The 22,003-nt window shown below is 39.5% G+C and overlaps 1 protein-coding gene across 2 annotated transcripts in view; it reads right to left on the reverse strand.

Moving 5' to 3' along the window:
* The window catches only part of ARHGEF38 (Rho guanine nucleotide exchange factor 38), a 120,756-nt gene that overhangs the window by 68,601 nt on the left and 30,152 nt on the right, over positions 1 to 22,003 (reverse strand). For both annotated transcript variants that reach the window (XR_004982935.2, XM_036409823.2), the window contains exon 2: positions 11,395 to 11,582. Coding sequence is in view for 1 of the 2 variants with exons in the window: in XM_036409823.2 (XP_036265716.1) it covers positions 11,395 to 11,582 (188 nt within the window). In the remaining variant the exon portion in view is untranslated. The remainder of the gene's footprint in view (positions 1 to 11,394; positions 11,583 to 22,003) is intronic.

The raw sequence follows: 22,003 nt of genomic DNA on the forward strand, positions 1-22,003 counted from the left end.
TCTATAAATAAACAATTTTTAAAAACAAAGAGGACATGAAATGAAAATTAAGCAAAAAGGAAATGAACAGCACAAAATGAAAATTTAACGATAATAATAAGCAGCAACAAAAGCAAAAACAAAACAAAACAAAAAAAAAACCACAAAAATATTCGCAGCGCAATATCCTGAGATTTTAACTGGTAAACTGACTCATATTCCTTTGTTTGAGACTTGTGGCCAATCAGATAGCTATCAGCATGACAAAGGTTGTCAGGTTGAGAAGCAAATTGTTTGAGATGGGTGATGTTGGAGAATGGAGGTTTGACTGTAGTTCCCAAGCATAAAGTTCACGGATGTTCCTCAGAGAGTTATGCCATATTCCGAGTCCCAAGGACCACACAGAAAAAGGAAGGAAGCAAGAATGATTGTTGATTTTAGAAATCAGAGCCAGTCCCCACATTTTTAAATGACTTGTAATTTCTCACTTCTCTCACTTTTGAGAAACTACCTCTTTGTTAGGAACCCAAAGTGCCCAGCCAGCACCGTGTCCTTAAGTCACCTATGTTCCAGAAGAGACTCAACACGCACCAGAGTTTGGCTGTCACAGGGTATGCCCAGAATGGTGGAAACAAAAATGAGCCTTGGAGTAAGGGAGGTGCAGGTAATTGGAAATTCCATGTATTAACTGCGCTACCAAATTCCAGACGCCAAATCTCAAGGTCACTCTAGGTCACACCTCTGTCACCCTGACCTCAGGTACGGGTAATTTAACTACACAATCTCCAACATTCAGTGAGCCCTTTTTGGAATTCCATGAAACACTGTCCAGTTTCACTTTGTGCCTCTGAAAAGGCTTTGAAGTTCATCTTTATTCCCTATTCCCCAAATTAGCTTGCCTAATACTGCATTTTTCCAAAAAAAAATGTGAGTTTTACGGAGCTTACAACACAATGGTTACCTCCCTTCCTTTAAAACATTTGGCTCAGTGGATAGAGCGTCAGCCTGTGGACTCAAGGGTCCGAGGTTCGATTCTGGTCAAGGGCATGTACCTTGGTTGGGGGCACATACCCAGTAGGGAGTGTACAGGAGGCAGCTGATTGATGTTTCTAATTCTCTATCACTCTCCCTTCCTCTCTGCAAAAAAAATAATATAATATATTTTAAAAAAAACTAAAACAAAAAACATTCAGTTCTTCCAGTTGCCTACAGAAAAGACCCCACATTCCTCATACTGGCAATTTTGTCTGGCCAAGACCCTGTCTTACTCCAATTATTTTTATTCTTGTAAGAACCATCTGCTCCAGTCAGAAGGAATGGCTTTGCTCTCAGGCCTGCCACAGGCCAGCTCACTCACCATATTGCCTCCTGTGGTTCCCTGCTCTTGGCCTCTTGCACTGCTGTCCTAGCCCTGCCTTTGCCTAACCAGTGTTCACCTGGAGCAAGGTCTACCCCTTCTCCTTGACTTCCCAGACTACTTACCCACCATACATAAACAGTCTATAGTTATTTCTGCTCATGTTCCAGGCACTGTAGTAGGTGCTGGGGACAGGAGATACAGCAGTGACACAAATGAGACAAAACTTTGTGTTTCATATTGGAGACAAGTAAATGAGATAAATAAGTAAATGACATAGTATGTAACTATATGATAAAAATGTGATAGGGATAATCCAGCAGGGAAGGGGACATAGGGAACTGGGGGGAAACTACAGCACTGGGGGTGCTCACCTACAACCCTTTGTTACTAAAAGTTCTTGTGCACATTGAAGGCCCTCTACTGCAAGAAATTTGACTCACTATTTAAAGGTGTTCTCTGACCACAGATGCCTACTCTGTCTACACACAGGGCAGTCCAGAGTATCAGGAATGAACACTTCTGGAACATCCCTCAACCAATGTCTAACGGAAATTGGTGGATGAATACCCCTCATGAGGAACTACTCTGAGGTATGTTCGCTATAGTGTCCTAGGGCTCCCAATGAGATATCAGCTTCAGGTCACAGGAGTGATCTGCTCATGTCTGTACCCTATATTGTCTTCCTTTCCTTCTCAGTCCCATTTCCCCCTTTCTTCACAGCTGTTGCAGGGGATCAGCTCCCAAATAAGTGACTTGCTCTACAATGCTTTTTATCTGCTTATACTGCTCACAAGCCAGTATAAGACAGAGTGATGTTTCACTGAGTACAGGCTTGAAGAGGTAAAGGAGCAAGCTTTTCTTGGGGCAGAGGAGGCAAGGCAAAGAAAACAGCAGAGCAAATGTCTTGAATTAGTAGTGCTCCTGGCTTGTTCAAGGAACACTGACAAGGCCAGGTGAGGTCAGAGAAAGGGAGGGGCCAGCTCATAAGACCTTGTAGATCATCATAAGAATGTTAGGTTTTAATAAGAGTGAGATGAGAAGGCATTAGAAGGGACTGGAAGAGGGACATGATCTGACTGATAGCTTCATATATTTTTATTGATTTCAGAGAAGAAGGAAGAGGGAGAGAGAGATAGAAACATCAGTGATGAGAGAGAATCATTGGTCAGCTGCCTCCTGTACACCCCCAACTGGGGATTGAACCCACAACCCTGGCATGTGCTCTTGATGGGAATCAAAACCCGAACCTTTCAGTCCGCAGGCTGACACTCTATTCACTGAGCCAAACCAACTAGGGCTGACTGATATTTTAAAAAGAATCACTCTGGCATGAAAGCAGATCCGATTCTCAACCGAGTGAATGTAGCAGACAAAAGAGAGAAGAGGGCCACAGACTGAGCCCTGATCTTCTTGAATGTTTAAAAATAAGAACCAACTGGCAAAGGAGCCTGAAAAGGAGCAGTTGGATCCACTGCAGAGAAACCGGTGTATATGAAGTTGTGGAAGACAGAGAAGAAAGTTGTTCTTTCCAATGCTGTTAACAGGTCAGGAAGTGAGTGCCTCATTCTGCTAATGCCAGGCAATTGTTTGCTGCATAACTAATTAGCATAGCTAATCATGAACTGCCTTCTGTCACCATCATTTCTAGCATCGCCTTGAAATATATCTTTGATTGTTATTTGGCTTTTTATGTGTTTATATGTCATTTTCTTGACCAGATTATAAACTCTTCTAAGGGAGGACTATGACATAAATTTCCTTAATTCCCACACAGAATTCAGCAGAGGGCATTCGTGTAATAGACACTTGACAAACATTTAATCTTTTAATTTGCGTATTCCACTGAAATATCACATTCTTCATGAAATATGGCCTAGTTAATCTGTCTGGAAGTGATCTGTCCCTTCTGTGAACTCTACTTTTAGAACTTACTTTCTGCATCAACAATTATTGTTTTGCACTTTTCGCTGCCACCTCTAACTAGAGATTCATAATCTTTTGAGGGTGAGGGATGAGTTTCACATGTCTTAATATACTCTAAATGGCAAACAATGAATTAGTTGACTCATATAATCTTGAACCTTGTCTGTATCTAAAGTGCCTTAAATAATGCTTATTAATAAATACCCGTTTCCCCAATATGTGCTTCCTTTCTGACCCAGAATTTATTCTTTGGAGCCTGAGATTTCTGGCCCTGCACAGCTATGTTGCTTTAAGGCTGAGGAAAGCTGCCATTCCATTAGAGAGGTTTATGGCATCATTAAAATAATCACAGCCACTGAAATGTGTTGTTTATTTTTACAAATAAAACTAAATTAAAATAATGGTTTATGTCACTCAGTTTTGAGAAGGAAGTGATAAGCACAGTCTTGTGACCCAGGCTACAGGCATGACTATCCTGAATATTCAAATATGAGGTCTTTAGAAATGGAACAGCACAGAGGAGAGTTTTCATCATAGAACTGCAATACAAGGATAAAAAGAAAGAAAGAGATCCCTCCATTTTTGAGCTGAAGCTTTCTAAACAAGCAAAGATAAGAAATTCCTCCTTGCAAGTAGAAGTTTCACATGCTAGAATATTGATGTATCACTTCCACACCCAACTAAATGTGAATCCAATTTGACAGCAAACTTCATGTCTTCCAAGATGACAAAACAGAAATGTCCTCTCAGGGGAAATGAGAAAGTGAAGCACAATGGTTTGGTCTCAGCACTTAATAAAGAGGTTGGTTAGAAATGGTATATTGTGATTGGCAGCACCATTACTTGTGTGATTTTTATTTTTAAATTTAACATTTACAACTATAATCTCCAGCACATAAGAACTGCATCGAGTTCTAACCTGCCGTATGATCATGAGATTCTTCAATGTGATATGATCTTACTAATCATGAAAAGGAATAGTTTTAAAGGACTAGAGACTATACACTTAATATTTAAATCAAACTTCCAGAAAAAGCTGCCTAGAAAAAAAAAAAAAAAAGCTGAGCTCAAACAGGAATTTTGGTCACTATAATGATGAAAAATATAAGAAACTGAAGCAATTCTTGCCAACTATAATTGAGATGTGGGCAACAACAAATGACTCAAAGGAAATACAGTTGGAGAGAGGTGTTAGCTAATGCTCTGGTGGTAACTGTTTGCTTTTGTCTTCATGTCATCAGCCTGGCTTTAATCTCTGCGCTCATGAAGTCTGTGAGGTCCTGTGACTGAGGGGTTTGACCACAGGAAGTGCTGGACTCTACAGAGGAAGAGGCTGGACTCAGTAGAATGTGGAAGTGGAGACAGAGACTTAATTGGATTTTTCTTGGTTTATTTTAGAATCTAGAAATATTTCTAGTATTTCTATCAATCACATGAGAAAGAGAATACACAGAGATTACCTACAAAGTTTCTTCTTTGCTATCTTTATACTAAATGGGTATCTTTATACTAAAAATGCAGTGTGTACCTCTCTGTGATCACAATAAGAAGGGAATTAACTAGAAAGTTTTGGAGAGTAAACAAGGTAAAAAATGAGAAGAAAAGTTTTTATCCTTATATACATAAAACGTCATCAGAGAAATGCAAATTAAAACAACAACAAAATACCAATATACCTAGAACGCCCCAGATCCAGAACACGGGCAACCCCAAATACTGACAAGGATGTGGAGTAACAAGAACTTCCATTCATGGCTGGTAGGATTGCAAAATGATACAGACATTTTGGAAAGCGGTTTCACAGCTTCTTACAAAACTAAACATACTCTTGCCCGCACGCATGGCTCAGGGTTGAGTGTCAACCTTTGAACCAGGAGGTCACGGTTTGATTCCCAGTAGGGGCATGCAAGAGGCAGCTGGTCAATGATTCTCTCTCATCATTAATGTTTCTCTCCCTCCCTCTCTGAAGTCAATAAAAATATATTTTAAAAACAACAACATGCTGAAACCGGTTTGGCTCAGTGGATAGAGCGTCGGCTTGGGGACTGAAGGGTCCCAGGTTCGATTCCAGTCAAGGGCATGTACCTGGGCTGCAGGCACATCCCCAGTAGGGAGTGTGCAAGAGGCAGCTGATCGATGACTCTCTCATCGATGTTTCTAGCTCATTATCTCTCTCCCTTCCTCTCTGTACAAAATCAATAAAATATATTTTAAAAAAACAACAAAAAAAAAAACAACAACATACTCTTACCATGTGATCCAGCAAATGTGCTCCTGGGTTTTTACCCAAATGAACTGAGCTTATGTCCACAAAAACCTCCATGTGGCTGTTTATAGCAGCTTTCTTCATAATTGCCAAAACTGAGAAGCAACCATGCTATACTTCAGTAGGTAAATAGATAAATAAATCATGGTACATCCAGACAATGGAATATTTTTCAGAGCTAAAAGGAAATGAGCTATCAATCCATGAAAAACCACAGAATATCTTATATGCAAAATGTTAAGTGAAAGAAGCCTATCTGATTCCAACTATATGACAATCTAGAAAAGGCAAACTATGGTGCCAGTAAAAGGACCAGAGGTTGTCAGGGGTTAGTGGGGAGGGAGGAATGAACAGGTGCAGCACAAAGGATTTCTAGGGTGTGAAACTACCATGACAATGGATACATGTTATGATATATTTGTCACAACCCATAGAAGGAACACTACCAAGAGTGAACCTATGGCCTTTTGGTGATAATGATTGTCAATTTAGGCTTTATCAGTTGTAACCAACTTAACACTGGTGGGGATGGTGATAATGGGGAAGGCTATGCATGTGTCCGGGACAAGGAGTATGTGGGAAATCTCTGTACCTTGCCCCTCAATTTTATTGTGAACCTAAAAGTACTTTAAAAAATAGTCCTAAAGGAGTAACTGGGTGATAGAAAAAAAAATGAGAGGGGAAATTTGCATAGTCGTCTATTAAACAACAAAAATGAATGACTACTATTTCTGACAACAGTAGAAGCCTTTTAGTGAAGCTGACAGCTAGAGAAGACAATCCTGACAAGAGTTTTTCTGTGACACTTTAAAATTCGTGACAGAAGATATTTGATCACCCATGTTTTTCTCTATTTGTTAAGCAGGCAAAGTTTTAATAAATAGCTTTGAAAAGCTGGATTTATCTATCTATGTATCTGCCTACAAATGAAAGCTGGGCGTATTTTAATAATTACTAGATGTAATATTTCTGCCTTGATTCTTTTATCTTATATTTCAGTGAACTTTCATAACTGTAATTCTGTCCTTTGTTCAGGGGGAGTAGCAGAATTTCATTACATATCATTGTCTGAATTTCTCTTATGGAGAAGTGGGACTCTGAGAGCTGGGCGGGGAGGGGAGATTCAGACAGAACTGAAAGTAATTTAGAGAGTGCATCCACAGAGCAAAACTGAAATCCAGAGCTGAGCCAGCAGTTTAGCTGCTGCACAGTTGTGGGCAGTACCTGCTGGGATCACAGTTCACACAGTAGGGCGGCCAGGGGAGGGACTCTGACATAGAACCCAGTGTTGAGGTTCAGTACAAACCAGAAGCCTTAGAAGGGAGGGCAGGAAATGAAAGACGAGAGTTCCCCGAATGTGCGCTGACGTGATAGGCCCCTTGTATAGAAGAGCAATGGGCTTGCTCTGGTGAGAAGGGTGCCATTTGAAACACAGAAATCTCCAAAGGGATTCACTGGAACACTACCCGACCATAAGAAAAGGTGAAATACTGCCATTTGTGACAACATGGATGGATCTTGAGAATACCATGCTAAGTGAAAAAAGTCAGCCATATGATTTCATTCACATGTGAGACATAAAACTGAAAGCAACCAATGAACAAATAAGAAAAACAAGCAAACAAAAACTCATGGGGGAGTAGTAGATGGCAAAGGGGACCAAGTATAGAGTGTGTGACTTTGGGTGGTGGGCACACAATGCAATCTACAAAGATGTATGATATGATGGCACACTTTAAACCTATATTTTTATTAACCAATGTTACCCCAATAAATGTCATCTTAAAAAAAGAAAATACCATTTTTGACTTATGGTTGGTTGAATTTGCAGATGTAAAACCCATGGATATGGAGGGCCAACTGTATGTTTACAGGAAAAAAATCACAGGTGAGTGGGCTGTGACCATTTTTGCATTATGTGGAAATTTTCATGGTGTTACAATACTTGATCACTGGTTCCATTATTAAAATGCATTTATATCCTCCCTTGTTCCCGTCTCCTTTTAGAGGTGGTTGATCTACACTGTGTTGTTGGGCTCAGTGAACCCCCTCACTGTGCTCTGGCACTGGTGAGCCACCCTCAGGCTCTTCAACCCCGGTTGATATGATAGTTTAAGCTACAGCAACTCCACTCGAGTCAAGGCAGGGGCAGGAAGCTGAATGCCCTGGGCCTTGTGATCGATCCCATTCCCTCCTCTGCCCCTTTGAGAAAGGGATTTGTTCCCCCTAATTCCCGCCCTTCATGTTCCCCCATTCCCAAGCTTGCCTCACATATTCTGGACACTGAGAGAGAAGGTTGGTAGGATGTCAATACAGCATACTATTTGCCACACGTGTCACTCAGAATGGTTGCTAGACATCGTCTCTGACACTGAAGCACCCAACTGCTAACCTAGACTTTTGTGAGAACACTGGTGAGCACCATTTTCCATTAGGGGGCTTTGTATTCAGTGAGAACACTAATACGGTTCTCCTCAAGTTGATGGTCTCTCAATAAATAAAAGGAAATATTTTTCCATTTAAATTCATATTTGTTATTTTTTGGGGGAAAAATGGTTAAAAATGAAACATGTAAATATATTCTTCAGAGGAAAGAGGTTTCATAATGATATATTCTCTATGATTCCAATTTCACTAAATATTTGGGTATGTGTGTATTTGTCTAAACAATAAACCAGAATATTTACAATGCTTATTTGTGAGTGGTGGAGATTTCTGAGTGATTACTTTCTTCGATGTATTTTTCTAATAAAAATTATTAACAAACTGTTGTCTTATACTCTATCTAAATTTTTAAAAAAATTCCTAGTGAGCTCTTGCCAATACGAAATCATGGATTATTTTTGCCTTTTTTTTTTTTTTTAAATCAGAAAATAAAAATGTCAAATATATTGCACAAGTCAAATTTGAGAAAATCCAAAATAACTACATATAATTTTATATTGTATATAATAAAAGCCTAATATGCTAAGTGTCTGGTCATCCAGTTGTCCACTTGACCAATCAAAGTATAATATGCTAATGATATGCTAAGGCCACTCAACTGCTCACTATGATGTGCACTGACCACCAGGAGGTAGATGCTCTGACCAGTAGGTTAGCTTGCTGCTCGGGTCTGGCTGATCAGGACTGAGCAAGATGGGCCAGACATGCCCTGGAGCCCTCCCACGGTCCCTCCCCAGCTGGCCAACCTCCTGCATCCCTGCCTAGCCCTGATTGTGCACCAGTAGGGTCCCTTGGCCTGTCCTGTGCCCTCTTGCAATTCAGTACCCCTTGGGGGATGTTGGAGAGCTGATTTTGCCCTGATCCCACTCAATGCAGGAGCTGCCCCCTGGTGGTCAGTGCACTCCCATGAGGGAGAAAGGGAGCACCATTCAGCCAGAAGCTCAGGGCTGGTGAGTGCAGTGGCAGTGGCCTCTCCCACCTCCACAGCAGTAAGACATCCCCCAAGACTCTCATACTGTGAAAGGGTACAGGTAGGCTGAGAGACACCACCCACCCCCGAGTGCACAAATTTTGTGCACCAGGCCTCTAGTAAATAAATAAAAATCTACCAAATGTGCATCCAAACATACATACTTATACATAGAATACACTAGGAAGGGTGCAAAGAAGCTGGTAATGGTGTTTGTCTCTGGAGAAGGAAATTGGGCAGCTCTAAGAGCCTATCGCTTCCTTGAATTATTTGGTACTTCAGTGCTATGTGAATTTCAGAAATTAAAAAAAAAATTAAAACCCACATGTATTTAAATTACAATTCCTCTAACTATTTTTTTTTTTCCCAATCAGCTTTTGGTCCTTTCCTTACACATAAAACCCCTTTTCATTGTTAGATTGATATGATTTTTGTTTATTTTGACTTACTGCCAAAAATGTAATCTCTCTTATTGCTCTGTTTGGATAACAAATAAGGAGAACCTGTTTTCCCACTAAATGTTTCAACACTGGCTGCTATGGAAAACTTCTGCCTTCTTTGCAAAACGTCTCACAATGCTTCTGTTAAAGATGTTGTAACTGCTGAGCGTGGCCCTGCTTTCAGTTAAGTGAAGGTTTGTTTATAGAAAACCTTGAATTAAGATTAGGGTTTGTCACCGAACAGTTATCAGTCAAGCACTGAGTCTAGACATTTATTTGTCCACTGATCCCTTCATGCAGGTTCACTCAGATAAGCTCCGTGCTGTTCTCAGTTTTCAGCTGCCTTCTGCTAAGTCTCACCTGCATAAATGGATTTGTTTCTTCTGGGAGTGAAAAGACATGGGGGCAACACAATGGAGGGGTTCAGTCTTCTCACAGCAGAAAGGACATGCACGGAGAAAAGGCACAGATCAGGTGACTTCCAACGTCTCTCCCGGCCTAACCTATGCACGTAAACTATTTGCTTATGTTGTCTTGGGGTTAGCTAAGCATGGTTTGCAGATTATCCCCATGGTTACACGACAACTGTATGTGTGAATTTATGCATGTTGACACTAAGTGATGGCAGGTGGCTGATGTGCAGAAGCCACAGTGTTTACACAGTTAGGAGGGGAATGAGGACACGGAAGGAGCTAATGAACATTTTAAAGTTGGTCAAGTTCATGATCTGGTGGCATCAATTAACTACCTCAGCACTCGTATAAATGTTTGTAACAGTCATGTGAGTTCCTGAGCACTTATTTACTTAATCAAAGGTTAAGTGCATTAAGAAGTGAGGGGTAGGGGGGTGGATATGAGGTGAGAACTTTGAAAAACCTTAAAATAATTGCTATTATTAATACATTAGTGGATGGGGAATAAATAGACTATTAGACTGAAACTAATTCTGCAATGAGGAAGACAGAGAGGGAGAAAGCCAAGCAGAGGGAAGTGTTAGATATGACAAATCAACAAGCTATAGACAATCTTAATAGAATGACAAAGGAAACATGAGTTAGAATTCTGAGAACTATAATTCAAAGCACTGAGAGCAAAATTTAAACATGCTAAATAAATAAACTATTGTACATGTTATCACAATGGTAACGTTTTATTTTACATGGTCGGAACCGTCAACTCTGAGGATTGCTGATGAAGTTACATAGGAAGCAAAAAAAAAAAATAAGAAAAACAACAAGAACATAAATTAGAGAGCATCTAGAAGAGCACAGCTCAGCAATGACATTTATATCGATGGGGCCAGTTTCACTCACCTGTGTAGTAGGTGGTTTAAAACTGAAAACATTTTTATACTGAATAAACTTCTCATTCAGTTTGATACAAAAATAGATTATGAATCAAAAGAAATATTTTTTCTTACATATTTAGTCTTTTTTTATACTAATCATTGATTCATCACAGGGATAAATTTTTGGTAAAATGTGCTTACTTTGAAACAAACATGTCTTGGTCACAAAGGCTTTTATACATATTAAATATTTTATATTCAAGTTAAAAGAGAAAGAAATAAAGGGAAAATACAGACAATTCTTTATGTTTTTGTTGCTATGACAGCAGATAATGAAGATGAAAAAGACCCAATAGGGAGGGTGAAGTCCATTAGGCAGGAGGGCAAGGACAGTGCGGGAATGAGATGGGTAAGCCCGAGGGCATAGAGGTTATCCTTAATGAGGAGCAGGAACCATTAGCCAAGTTATACGGGTAGAGATTCAGGTAGGTTGGTAGGTTTGGTGCTGAGGGTATGTGCATTTTCTGAGTGTGCCCCTCTGCTGACACAAGAAGTGTGTTAGATGACACCGTCTGCCAACCCAAGCCTGGACCCAGGGGAAAAGGCCCGTCACCCCACCCTCGCTGCGGCAGAAGCTGCCAGGGATAAACGTGGTGCTTTGATTTCCTGGAGCTGGTTGGTGATTCCATTTAGGATGGGCGGTGGGTTCAAAGTTGCATTTACCTGTTTATTTCTCAAGGGCTGAACCACTTCCTTGATGCACAGCTCTAGGTCCTTGAGATAGTCCCTCTCCGTCTGCACCAGCTCCTCGATGACCTTGGAGCGCCTGGCCATCATCCTCCGCGTCTGGTGCTCCGCCTCCTCCTGAGTCAGGGCCTCGGCCGCACGCCCGGCCTGTGGAGTCATCTTTTCTGTTCGGTGGAAACAGGGACACGTGAGGCATCCTGCAGACGTTTCTTGCTCCCTCACCACACACAGGCCATTGCAGGGAGATTGTTAGCAAGGAAACATGCTTAGGGTGCCATTACGGTGTGTTCTCAGAAAGGGATGATGTATGCTGGTTCCCCCAAAGTCAGAATCCTAGGAAAAGGTGAGCAATGAAGGGATGCGAGAATGGACTACTTTTGACAAAGTAGTTAAATGACATTCAATGCCATGGTTTGTCTTTAAAATAATCTCATTGCTACTATCTTCAGTATTAACCCGTCTTCGGGCTAGAGCCAAAATGTATAAAACAGAGCTCAAAGCTGCTTCTGGACACATCAGCTTTATTCAAAATTTATTTTTAATTATGGTTGGCATGTATATTCAGATGTACTGATAACACAGCGATTAGATGTAAATATGCCTTGCAAAGTGGTTATCACAATAAGTCAAGTAAGAAGGTTACAACACAGTTATTACGATATTATTAACTAGTAGAGGCCGGATGCATGAAATTTGTGCAAGGGTAGGTCTTCACAGCCCTGGCTGTCTCATGGCCTCAGCTGCCTTGTGGCTCCCGCTGCCTCACAGCCTCGCCCCTCTGTCCACACCTGCCTTGGCCTGGGGCTGCCTGCATCCGCTGCCACACACCTCCGGTTTCTCCGGTTCCGCGGAGCCCCCTCGATTGATCGCCCTGCAGACAGTGGCCTGAGCCTCCCTCTTTGGTGTGATCGCAGAACCCCCCGACCCTCACCCCTCATTAATCAATCCATTGGCAGTTGGCCTGGGCCTCTCTCTACAGGGCGATCTTGGGGCCATGGTGGGTCCCCCAACCAATCCCATTGCACCCGCCTTTGCTGGCCTGGCACCAGTATGTGTCATAGCGTGGTCACCCGGAATGTCTTCCGAGCATTCCTTCTGCTGTTCGGTTGTCCAGTCGATTTGCATATTATGCTTTTATTATCAAAAAAGATTCCCTACCTTGTATATTACATCTGTGACTTATTGCATAATGGCAGTTTGTACTTCTTAAGCCGCTTCAACTTTTGCCATCTCCAAACCCCTCCTATTTCTAACCTGCTAAACCCGTGGTCGGCAAACTGCAGCTCACGAGCCACATGCGGCTCTTTGGCCCCTTGAGTGTGGCTCTTCTACAAAATACCATGGCATGGGCGAGTCTATTATATTTTGAAGTGGTATTAGAAGAAGTTTAAGTTTAAAAAATTTGGCTCTCAAAAGAAATTTTAATCGTTATACTATTGATATTTGGCTCTGTTGGCAAATGAGTTTGCCGACCACTGTGCTAAACCATCGATTTTTTTTCTCTGTATCTAAGTTTGTTTTTGTTTTATTTTTTATATTTTGGATTCCATGTATAAGTGAAATTATATAGTATTTGTCTTTCTCTGCCTGATATATTTCATTTAGCATAATACCTTCTAAGTCCATCCATATTGACACAAATGGCAATATTTAATTCTTTTTTATGTCTGAGTAACTGTTTGTTATATATAGTATCATTTTTATCCATTCATCTGTCAATGGACAGCTAGATTGTTTCCATAGCTTGGCTATTGTAAATAATGCTGCAATATATCTAGGAATGTTATATCTTTTCAAATTAGTGTTTTCTATTTCTTTGAATAAATTCCCAGAAGTGGGATTGCTGGGTCATATGATAGTTCTATTTTTAGTTTTTTGAGGAACCTTCATACTGTTTTCCATACTGATCACACCAGTTTACAATCCCACCAACAGTGCACCAGGGTTCTCTTTTCTCCACATCCTCTCCTACATTTATTCTTTGGGATTTTCTTGGTGGTGTTTTTTTTAATATAATAGCAATTCTGACAGGTGTAAAGTCATATCTCCTTGTGGTTTAAATTTGTGTTTTCTTTATAATTAGTGATGTTGAGTATCTTTTCTCCTGTCTGTTGACCAGCTCTATGTACTCTTTGGAGAAATGTCTAGTCAGGTCCTCTGCCCATTATTTAAAGAGATTGTTTGAATTATTTGATATTGAGTTGTATTTTAGATTTTAACCCATTATCAGATATATCATTTGCAAATATCTTCTGCCATTCAATAGATTGTTTTGTCATTTTGTTGACAGTTTCTCTCATGGTACCAAAGCTTTTTAGTTGAATATAGTCTCATTTGTCTATTTTTTGCTTTTTTTGCCTTTGCCCTAAGAAATATATCAAAAAAAAAAAAATATTGGAAGACCAATATCAAAGAGTTTACTATCTATGTTTTCTTTCTAGAAGTTTTATGGTTTTAGGTCTTATATTTCTTTAATCCATTTTGAGTTGGGTTTTGTTGTTGTTATTTGTATATGGTATAAGAAAATGGTCTGATTTCTTTTTTTTTTTTCTTTTCTTTTTTTTCATATATCTTGGTCACATTTGCTTTTAAATCAAGAGAGAATTTTTAACTGCTAAGAGGGACACCTTCCATGTTTATTTGTTGCTATTATTAAAACTAATTGCTGCCAAATACGAATATATGATAGGTAAACTTTACTAAAATGGAAAGCAATTGCACATGAGTGGGATATTTCTTTCAATTCACAATCAGAATCTATGAGAAATGAGAGAGTGGTAAATTAAATAAATATACAGCTAAGATTTTTTTCTATGGCTTATCTTCAATATGATATTACCTCAAAATTCTTGAACTGCAAAACAGAACATTTTAATTAAAAAATGACTGAAGAGTTATTGCAATAGATGGGTAGCCTCACATATACCCAAGGTTTTATATGAACTACAATGTAAGAAAGCAAAATACTTTCAAGGATGAGCTCCACAGAGTAACATAAAATTTTGGAAGCCACAAACTAGATAATAATGAAATCAGAGAAGGGATAGAGAGCAGGGCAGTGGTGTGTGTGTGTGTGTAAATGAATTTGTTTCAAGCTCAAGGTCATCACAAACTTAATTTTTATCTTAGTCTCTGCAGTTGCAGAAGTAATTTCATTTCTTTTCAAGCTAACCCAATTTTAGTAACTGATATGTTAGACATCTTTGATGCTGACACCACTTCCTGAGAATGTGGAGCTTTGCAAAAGGCTTCATACAGTCTCAGAATGGAAGAACAAAAGTGCACAGGTCACGATGTATGGAAAGAGAGGATATTGTCTTGGATGACTGCAGAAATGAAGCTGAGAAAACCAGAGAAGATGTATGGGAGAGGAGTTAACAGTTCCATGTAAAAGGACTGTCCCAAGATGTGAAGAGGCACTCCAAAAGTCGAGAGTTCGCCTCTCTCTCTGGCCCGCTCGTTTCAGGTGTTCTGGCAGTAGCTCCATAATCAAGCGTCTGTGGAGAAGAGTGTGAAGGTAAGTCCAGTGATGGTTGGCAGGTGCACTAGTTGATCTTTGGCCAATCCTGACTTTCAGATAAATTCGCTTCTGGACCATTTCCTGGTAGCTATCTTTCTTTTATCAGGAAAGAAAATGGATTCGACAGATGCTATCTGAGTTTTACAAGACTTGGGCCATTCAGTGCCAGAGAAATAATCCATCTGGGCTCTAGAAGAAGAGAGAATCTATACAAAGAGAGAAAACGAATGCATAAGGAGTTCTGCAGCCTGTGTATCTTACTTTATGTTATGAGCATTTTTGGATGCTTGCTAATTTATAGTATTTTTATTGAAGAGTAGAAGAAGCCTGCCTCTCGGCACCCCAAATTTGAAAGAAAAAAAAAAAAGTTATAGTCAAGTGTCATTATTTTTAATTATTTTGAATATAACAGAGGAAGGTAAGCCACTGGAGAGGGGACCTGCAGTGAGCAGGCTGTATACACCACATGACCTCCTCCATGAGCCTCCTTTCTTCTGTTTCTTCTAAAAGGGTGGAGGTTGGCTATCTCCTGGAGATCTGGAACTCATTAAGGCTTTACCTATCCTCTCCACCACTATGAAACCACGATGGGAGGGTCCCTATCCCATAACTTTATCCACCCCCACTGCAATCAAGGTCATGGAGTCAACTCCTGGATACATCTGTCTTCAGTAAAGCTTTGGTCACCAGCCTCTGAGGAGGATGAAACTGTAACACCCTCAGCTGAATCACCGGATTCCTATTCGTGTGAGCCTCTGGAGGACCTGAAACTTGTCTTTCAAAGGGATCTTGGCGAGTCAATGAGTGCCAGGTAAGGAATACCCTGGTATTTCTAAATAAACAGTGTTTTCACTTTTTTAATAATTCTTATTCTGTCTTTTTATAAGTGTCATCCGAAGCCTAGGCTGGTACCTGGAGGAGACTTTCTCTGCCCTTGCTGGGACCCCAAAACACCATAAGATGCTCCTACTGATAGCTCCTTTTTGTATCCTTAATGGAACAAAAATTTCAGCATACTGGCTCCCCAAATCCCTAACTACTAAGTATATTATACACCCAATTCAGGGTCAAATAATCTCAATTAGATATAGTATATCTCCCACATTTCTTTCAGAGTAAAATGTGTTAAATACTAGTCTATAGAACAACTTAGATTACCACTACCACCAGCCAGACCAGAACCACTTCTCAAGCCTCTACAGATTTTTATTCACAGAGCAGGGCAAAGTCTGTGCCATGAATAATACTTCTTTCTGCAAACAGCTCAGCTAAAAAGAAGGCCTCATAGCCTCTTGCCCCAAAAGCCTGGGCACCAATTAAAGATACATAATGCCATCCTTATTAGCTAGCTCCTTTTGTCAGACCTTGGTTTATATTGTTTATTATTATTATTATTATTATTACTCATTGTTAATCATTGCCTGTTTAACCTTTGGTATGTTTCATATCCTCCCATTTTGAACCCTAAAGCTACAACTGGTCCTCCTCATGGAACTGCAAGTGGAGGCCGCTACATCCATCTTCCATGGATTCTTAGACAACCCACTTCCAAAGGACCTGAAGGCCGCCCCCAAACAACAGCCCCTTTGCCAGCAGGAAGCAGCCAGAAAGACCAGGTGTCCCCAGTCCCCAACGGCAGTTGGTGTTTCCTCATTGGAGGGGGGAATGAAATAAGAATTTTAGGGGGATATAAGCAGGTGTAGGGAATTTTTAGAATTGGGAATCCATGGAAAAAACACAGGGCTACAGATTGGGAACAGTTACATTCTGTAAGAAGAGAGAGGAGAGCTGGGAGAGGGTGCATTTCCATAATAAAAGGGAGCCTGGCTCAGTTACCTTTCCGTGAGACAAGGGAGAGGCAGCAGTTACATTTACATAAGACAAGGGAATTGGGAGTAGCCAAAAGGTCTATATTTACAAAATAAAGGAGAAAGAAAGCCCAGAGGACAATGAGGGAGGAAAGCCTCAGGAGTTACCATAGTAACCAAATCAAAGGGAATATTGACTAATCAGAGCACAGGAACTGCAGCCTTTATAAACTCTGGAAACAGGAAGTCAGTGGGATTCTTTCCCACTCCCTACATGAGAGTCTGTGATGTGAAATTCTTTCCCCTTCCCCAGGTGAAAGTCTGTACTTATTCTTCAATAAATCTCCATCTTTGCTATTCCTAAAATAAAATAAAATAAAATAAAATAAAATAAAGTAAAATAAAAGAGTGGAGGTTGGAAGACAGGGCAGAGGGGAAGTGATGTGTGTGGTTTTTTTCTCTCCTTGGATATAAGAAGTAACACACAGAAAGAAAGAAAAAAACAACTCACTTGTACAGATCTGACAAATCAGTGTGCATAGTATCTAATTCTTAGTAATATTGCCTTAAAAATAAAAGGGCACTGTTGAAATATTGCTCTGACCAATGTCTGCTTTTCCAAGTTCTAAAACTGTTATGATATATATTATTATTAAATAATATATTTTATTAATAAATGTATATATTATTTGTGGGCCTAGCAGAGAAAAGTGAGTCCCCCCTGATCTTTGAAAGAAATATTCCCCAAAGATATTATCAGGTTCCTTTTAGTTCTGAATATAGGACTCAATTACTATTTCAATTTGATTCATTTCACAGATTTCCCCTTGCTACCCTTTAAAATGTATTACATCAGATTTTATCAATTTAAATTTGCTTAGATTTTCTAATACTGCTCAACAACTTGTTCAGATACAATTTGGGGACAATTGTAGTGAAAGTAAAGCATTGGTCATGCTATTCAACTTCAGAAACCTCTCCCCAGAGGCCTGAAAACCTTTTCACAGAATTTAGAGTTGAGCAAACAAAATATCTTTGTTTGTTCTTTTGACTCAAGTTTATTGCAGAACAAAGACTTGGCTTGCATCATTTATGGTCATGTCTCTGAATACATTTTATGTTGATATCTCTTAAACCAACAAACACTCTGTAATGCATTGTGGGCGCAGATTTTGTTTTTATAAGATCCACTCTACCTTTAAAACTTTTATTTTTAGTTATACTATGTTTTCATTTATAAAACTACTAGTGTCCCAGTGCATGGATTTATGCACATTGAAAGGAAATTAATCAGAAGAAATATTTTAATATCGCTATTTGCGTCTTGCTAATGAAAAGAAAATCGACCATTTCTGGGCTGGACTGGTCTGGTTTGTGGGCCTTTTTTTGTACCATGGGGTTTTGGCAGCGTTGACTGCACTTTGGTGGGGTGTTGCTCTGGGGTGGTGGTGGGGCCTGTGTCCCACATGGGGGAAGCTGAGTGTTGATTTGTTTGCGCCAGGTCCATGGTGCCATTTATTTTTAAATGGCCAGTGTGTGTCATGGCAGCTCCTGTGTTGAGCGTCTACCCCCTAGTGGTCAGTGCACATCATAGCTACTGATTGGGTGGATGGATACTTAGCCTTTATATATATATATATGAATATTACCATCCTGTATCACCCAAAGCAACAATATGCCATAAAAAATTTTTTCTTGAGATAAAGCAACAGAGGAACTAAGCATTTGGAAAAGAAGAAAACATAGAGCTTTACAAACAAATATTTTTTTCAGTATTTAGCATAAACTAAAAGACTGTCAAAAACTAAAGCATAACAGCCGGGACCAGTTTGGCTCAATGGATAGAGTGTCGGCTTGGGGACTGAAAGGTCCCGGGTTCGATTCCGGTCAAGGGCATGTACCCATGTACCTTGGTTGCGGGCATATCTCCAGTAGGGGGTGTGCAAGAGGCAGCTGATCGATGACTCTCTCTCATCGAGGTTTCTAACTCTCTATCTCTCTCCCTTCCTCTCTGTACAAAATCAATAAAATATATTAAAAACAAACAAACAAACAAAAAAACCTAAAGCATAACTGAGGCCAAAAGTTCATGCAGGTTGCTTTAACCAAAATATGCCATTGTATGAAAGCAATGCTATGTAACTGACTCCCTTTAGTTCTTTCACCCTCAAACTTCCTTTTGCCAGGAGTGATGGTGAATTTTCATTGTTCTAGCCACAAACTTCATTCATAGCCTAAGTGGAAATTTCTGGCCAACCAAGTTTACACAGAAGGAAGTTGCTGTGTCTTAGGGAAAGGATAAGCAGGCCTAAGATCAGCTCTGCCACTCTCATCAGTGAGAATGAGGTGGAAAAGTTAGTTATCCTCACAGAGTCCCCGTTTCCTCATCTGTAAATAGGAATGAAAACCATTGCAGTGTTTTCATGGAAGACTGAACTGAATGAGCAGCATAAGGAAGCTCTTGAGAATCTCCAAAACAGAATAAATGTTAGTTATTTCCCTGGATGCAGAAATGATAGGCTTCCATTCTTGATTCTCTTAGACTTATCCATCATCTGTTGCAAAGAAGTACCATTATAAATTATCAACTGTCAATGCCCAGCCCTTGTTGCTCAGAGGTTGAACATGAATCTATGAACTAGGAGGTCACGGTTCGATTCCTGGTCAGGGCACATGTCTGGGTTGCTGGATCCACAGTAGCTGGGAGCATGCAGGAGGCAGCTGATCAATAATTTTCTCTCATCTATCTCTCTTTCCTTCTCCCTTCCTCTCTGAAATCAATAAAAATATATATTTTTTTAAAAAGCATATCTCTGGGCAGACAGTTATATTCAGGTGAGAGAGGAAGAGGAGAAACAATAGGCAGCACTACTCTCTGGGGAAATCAGAGCAGAGCTGGGATTTGCAATGCTCAGCAGCTTCCCTGGGATTGGCATACGCATGTGAGAACCCTGGTCTTACAGAGATGAGAAAGCCTCCAGAGGTAAGGGAGTGGTTGAGGAGGACTGAAGACAATCTCCTTTGATAGCCCAGATTTTGCTTAAGGCTTTGTGTCTGCTCTTTCTGCTTTGTTGTTGTTGCTATTGCAGCTGCTGTCTTGGGTGAATTTTGCTTTATTTTTTTAAATTATTAAGTAGTACATATTTGCTTAAATTATAAAATAATATGTACCTTGGACAGTGTGGCTCAATTTGCTGAGCATCATACCATGTGCCAGGAGGTTACCAGATCAATTCCACTGTCAAGGCACATGCCCAGATCAAGCTATGATCGCCATAAAGGGTGTGCAAGAGGTAGCTGGCTGAGGTTTCTATTGCTCCCTCTCCCTTCCTCTCTCTAAAATCAATAAAAACATTAAAATTTTAATTTTTTAAATTTTATCTATATAAAGCTAGGTTTAAGCTCCACCTCTAACACTTATTAGATCTGTGACCTTGGACGAGTTATTTAATTCTTTGTGCATCAACTTCATTTGTAAGTTAAGAATAACATTAGTAAAACTGTGTAAAGTGGTTGTGAAGATAATATAAGTTTATGTTTATTGAACATAACAGTGTTTGGCAGTATAGTAGATATTGTGTAAATGTTTTATTAGATGAAATCCCTATTTATTATTTGTAATATAATATTTACTGTATTATTGGTTGTATTCTAGTTTAGTGTATAACCTTCCTAAAATATTCCCATGCTTGTACAAGCAAACATACAGCAGTTCATTTTATTTGCTTTTTAAAAAAATAATAGGTTTGCTTACATATCCTTATAAACCATGCTTTTTCAACTTTAACAGTGTACAGTGGGTATCTTTTTTTGTAAATATATTTATATGGTTGTCAGACACTGTTATTTATCTGCCAAATATCTATTGTCCTTTTTGTTTTTTACAAATTAAACCCTGAATACAGGGTGTTCCCAAAAATGTATACACACTTTGAATGATTATAAAGTCAGTGTTTATTAATATACAGTTCATTTTCAAAATTTAAAATAATCTACAGAAATGAATTTTTAAAATTTTATTATTATTATTATTATTATTATTGTCAATGCCTGTTTCAAACTGATGATCATCTGGTCCAGGCACTGCTGATAAAACAAAGGAGTGGAATTTCAAACATCAAGAATCATTTCAGCCCTAGCTGGTTTGGCTCAGAGAATAGAGTGTCCAACTGTGGACTGAAGGGACCCAGGTTCAATCCAGTCGAGGGCACATCCTGGGTTATGGGCTCAATTACCAGTGTGGGGTATGCAAGAGGCCACCAATCAATGATTCTCTCTCATCACGGAGTTTCCCCCTCTCTTAATTCAACAAAAATATATATAACTTTTAAAAAGAATAATTTCATTCGGTATTTGTGCACCCTCAATTCATCAACTGTTGCTAATTTTGTACTTTGTCTTTTATATATCCCCATTAAAAAGTCTAGTGGCACTTAAGGATAAATTTTCTTTGTTCAAAGCTTAGTCTGGCTTCACCCATTATTTCAAATCAGTGAGACCTGAAAAGCAGTGAAAATTAAGTGAGTTATCAACTGTTAAAATGTATATACATTTTGGGGGGACCCCTATTAATAAAATGCTTAATTTTTAGGTTCTTTTTCTACCCATAGCCCACTTATGGCCAATGATATGCAAACAAAAATCTCTGAGAGGTGTTTCTGGAAGTTTGTAAAAAAAAAAAAAAAAAAAAAAAAAAAAGATTGTTCTGGGCTGTTCCATCCTCTACCTGTCTCCACCCCAACATGGCTCTTGCTTTCTTTTCCATGCCTGAAATGATGCTGTGACTTTGGGGGTACAGTAGCCATGCTGGGACATGAAGTGATAGCTGCAGGGATTAAGACCTATGCACAATGGATGGCAGTGTGGAAAGACATGAAGACGCTCCCTACTCCTAGCCTGCTTCCTTGAGACACATACATTTCTATGTGGGCAGCCACACTTTTCTGTAGCTTTTAGGATAATACAGTCCTATCTAATAGGGATTTTGGTATCTATAAATGCAAGTGCTGTAAATAATGCAATTTAAAATGTGAAAATGGCCTAGCGGGGAAGGAAGGGTTTCAGAGGATATTTGGTGACCATTCCTATCCGTGGAAGGTTGGTGACCATTCCTATCCAATAGCAAAGTACTTGGTAAACCTATACTTCCGTATACAAAGACATATATAATTAAGGGAAATGGTAGAGAAAATAAAAATGCTGACATGTACTGAATATTTCTTGCTGCTTTCAGCAAAATCATACAAATGAGAGAGGA

The sequence above is a fragment of the Pipistrellus kuhlii genome, unplaced genomic scaffold (genome assembly GCF_014108245.1).
Source record: "Pipistrellus kuhlii isolate mPipKuh1 unplaced genomic scaffold, mPipKuh1.p scaffold_m20_p_1, whole genome shotgun sequence".
NCBI classification, from domain to species: domain Eukaryota; kingdom Metazoa; phylum Chordata; class Mammalia; order Chiroptera; family Vespertilionidae; genus Pipistrellus; species Pipistrellus kuhlii.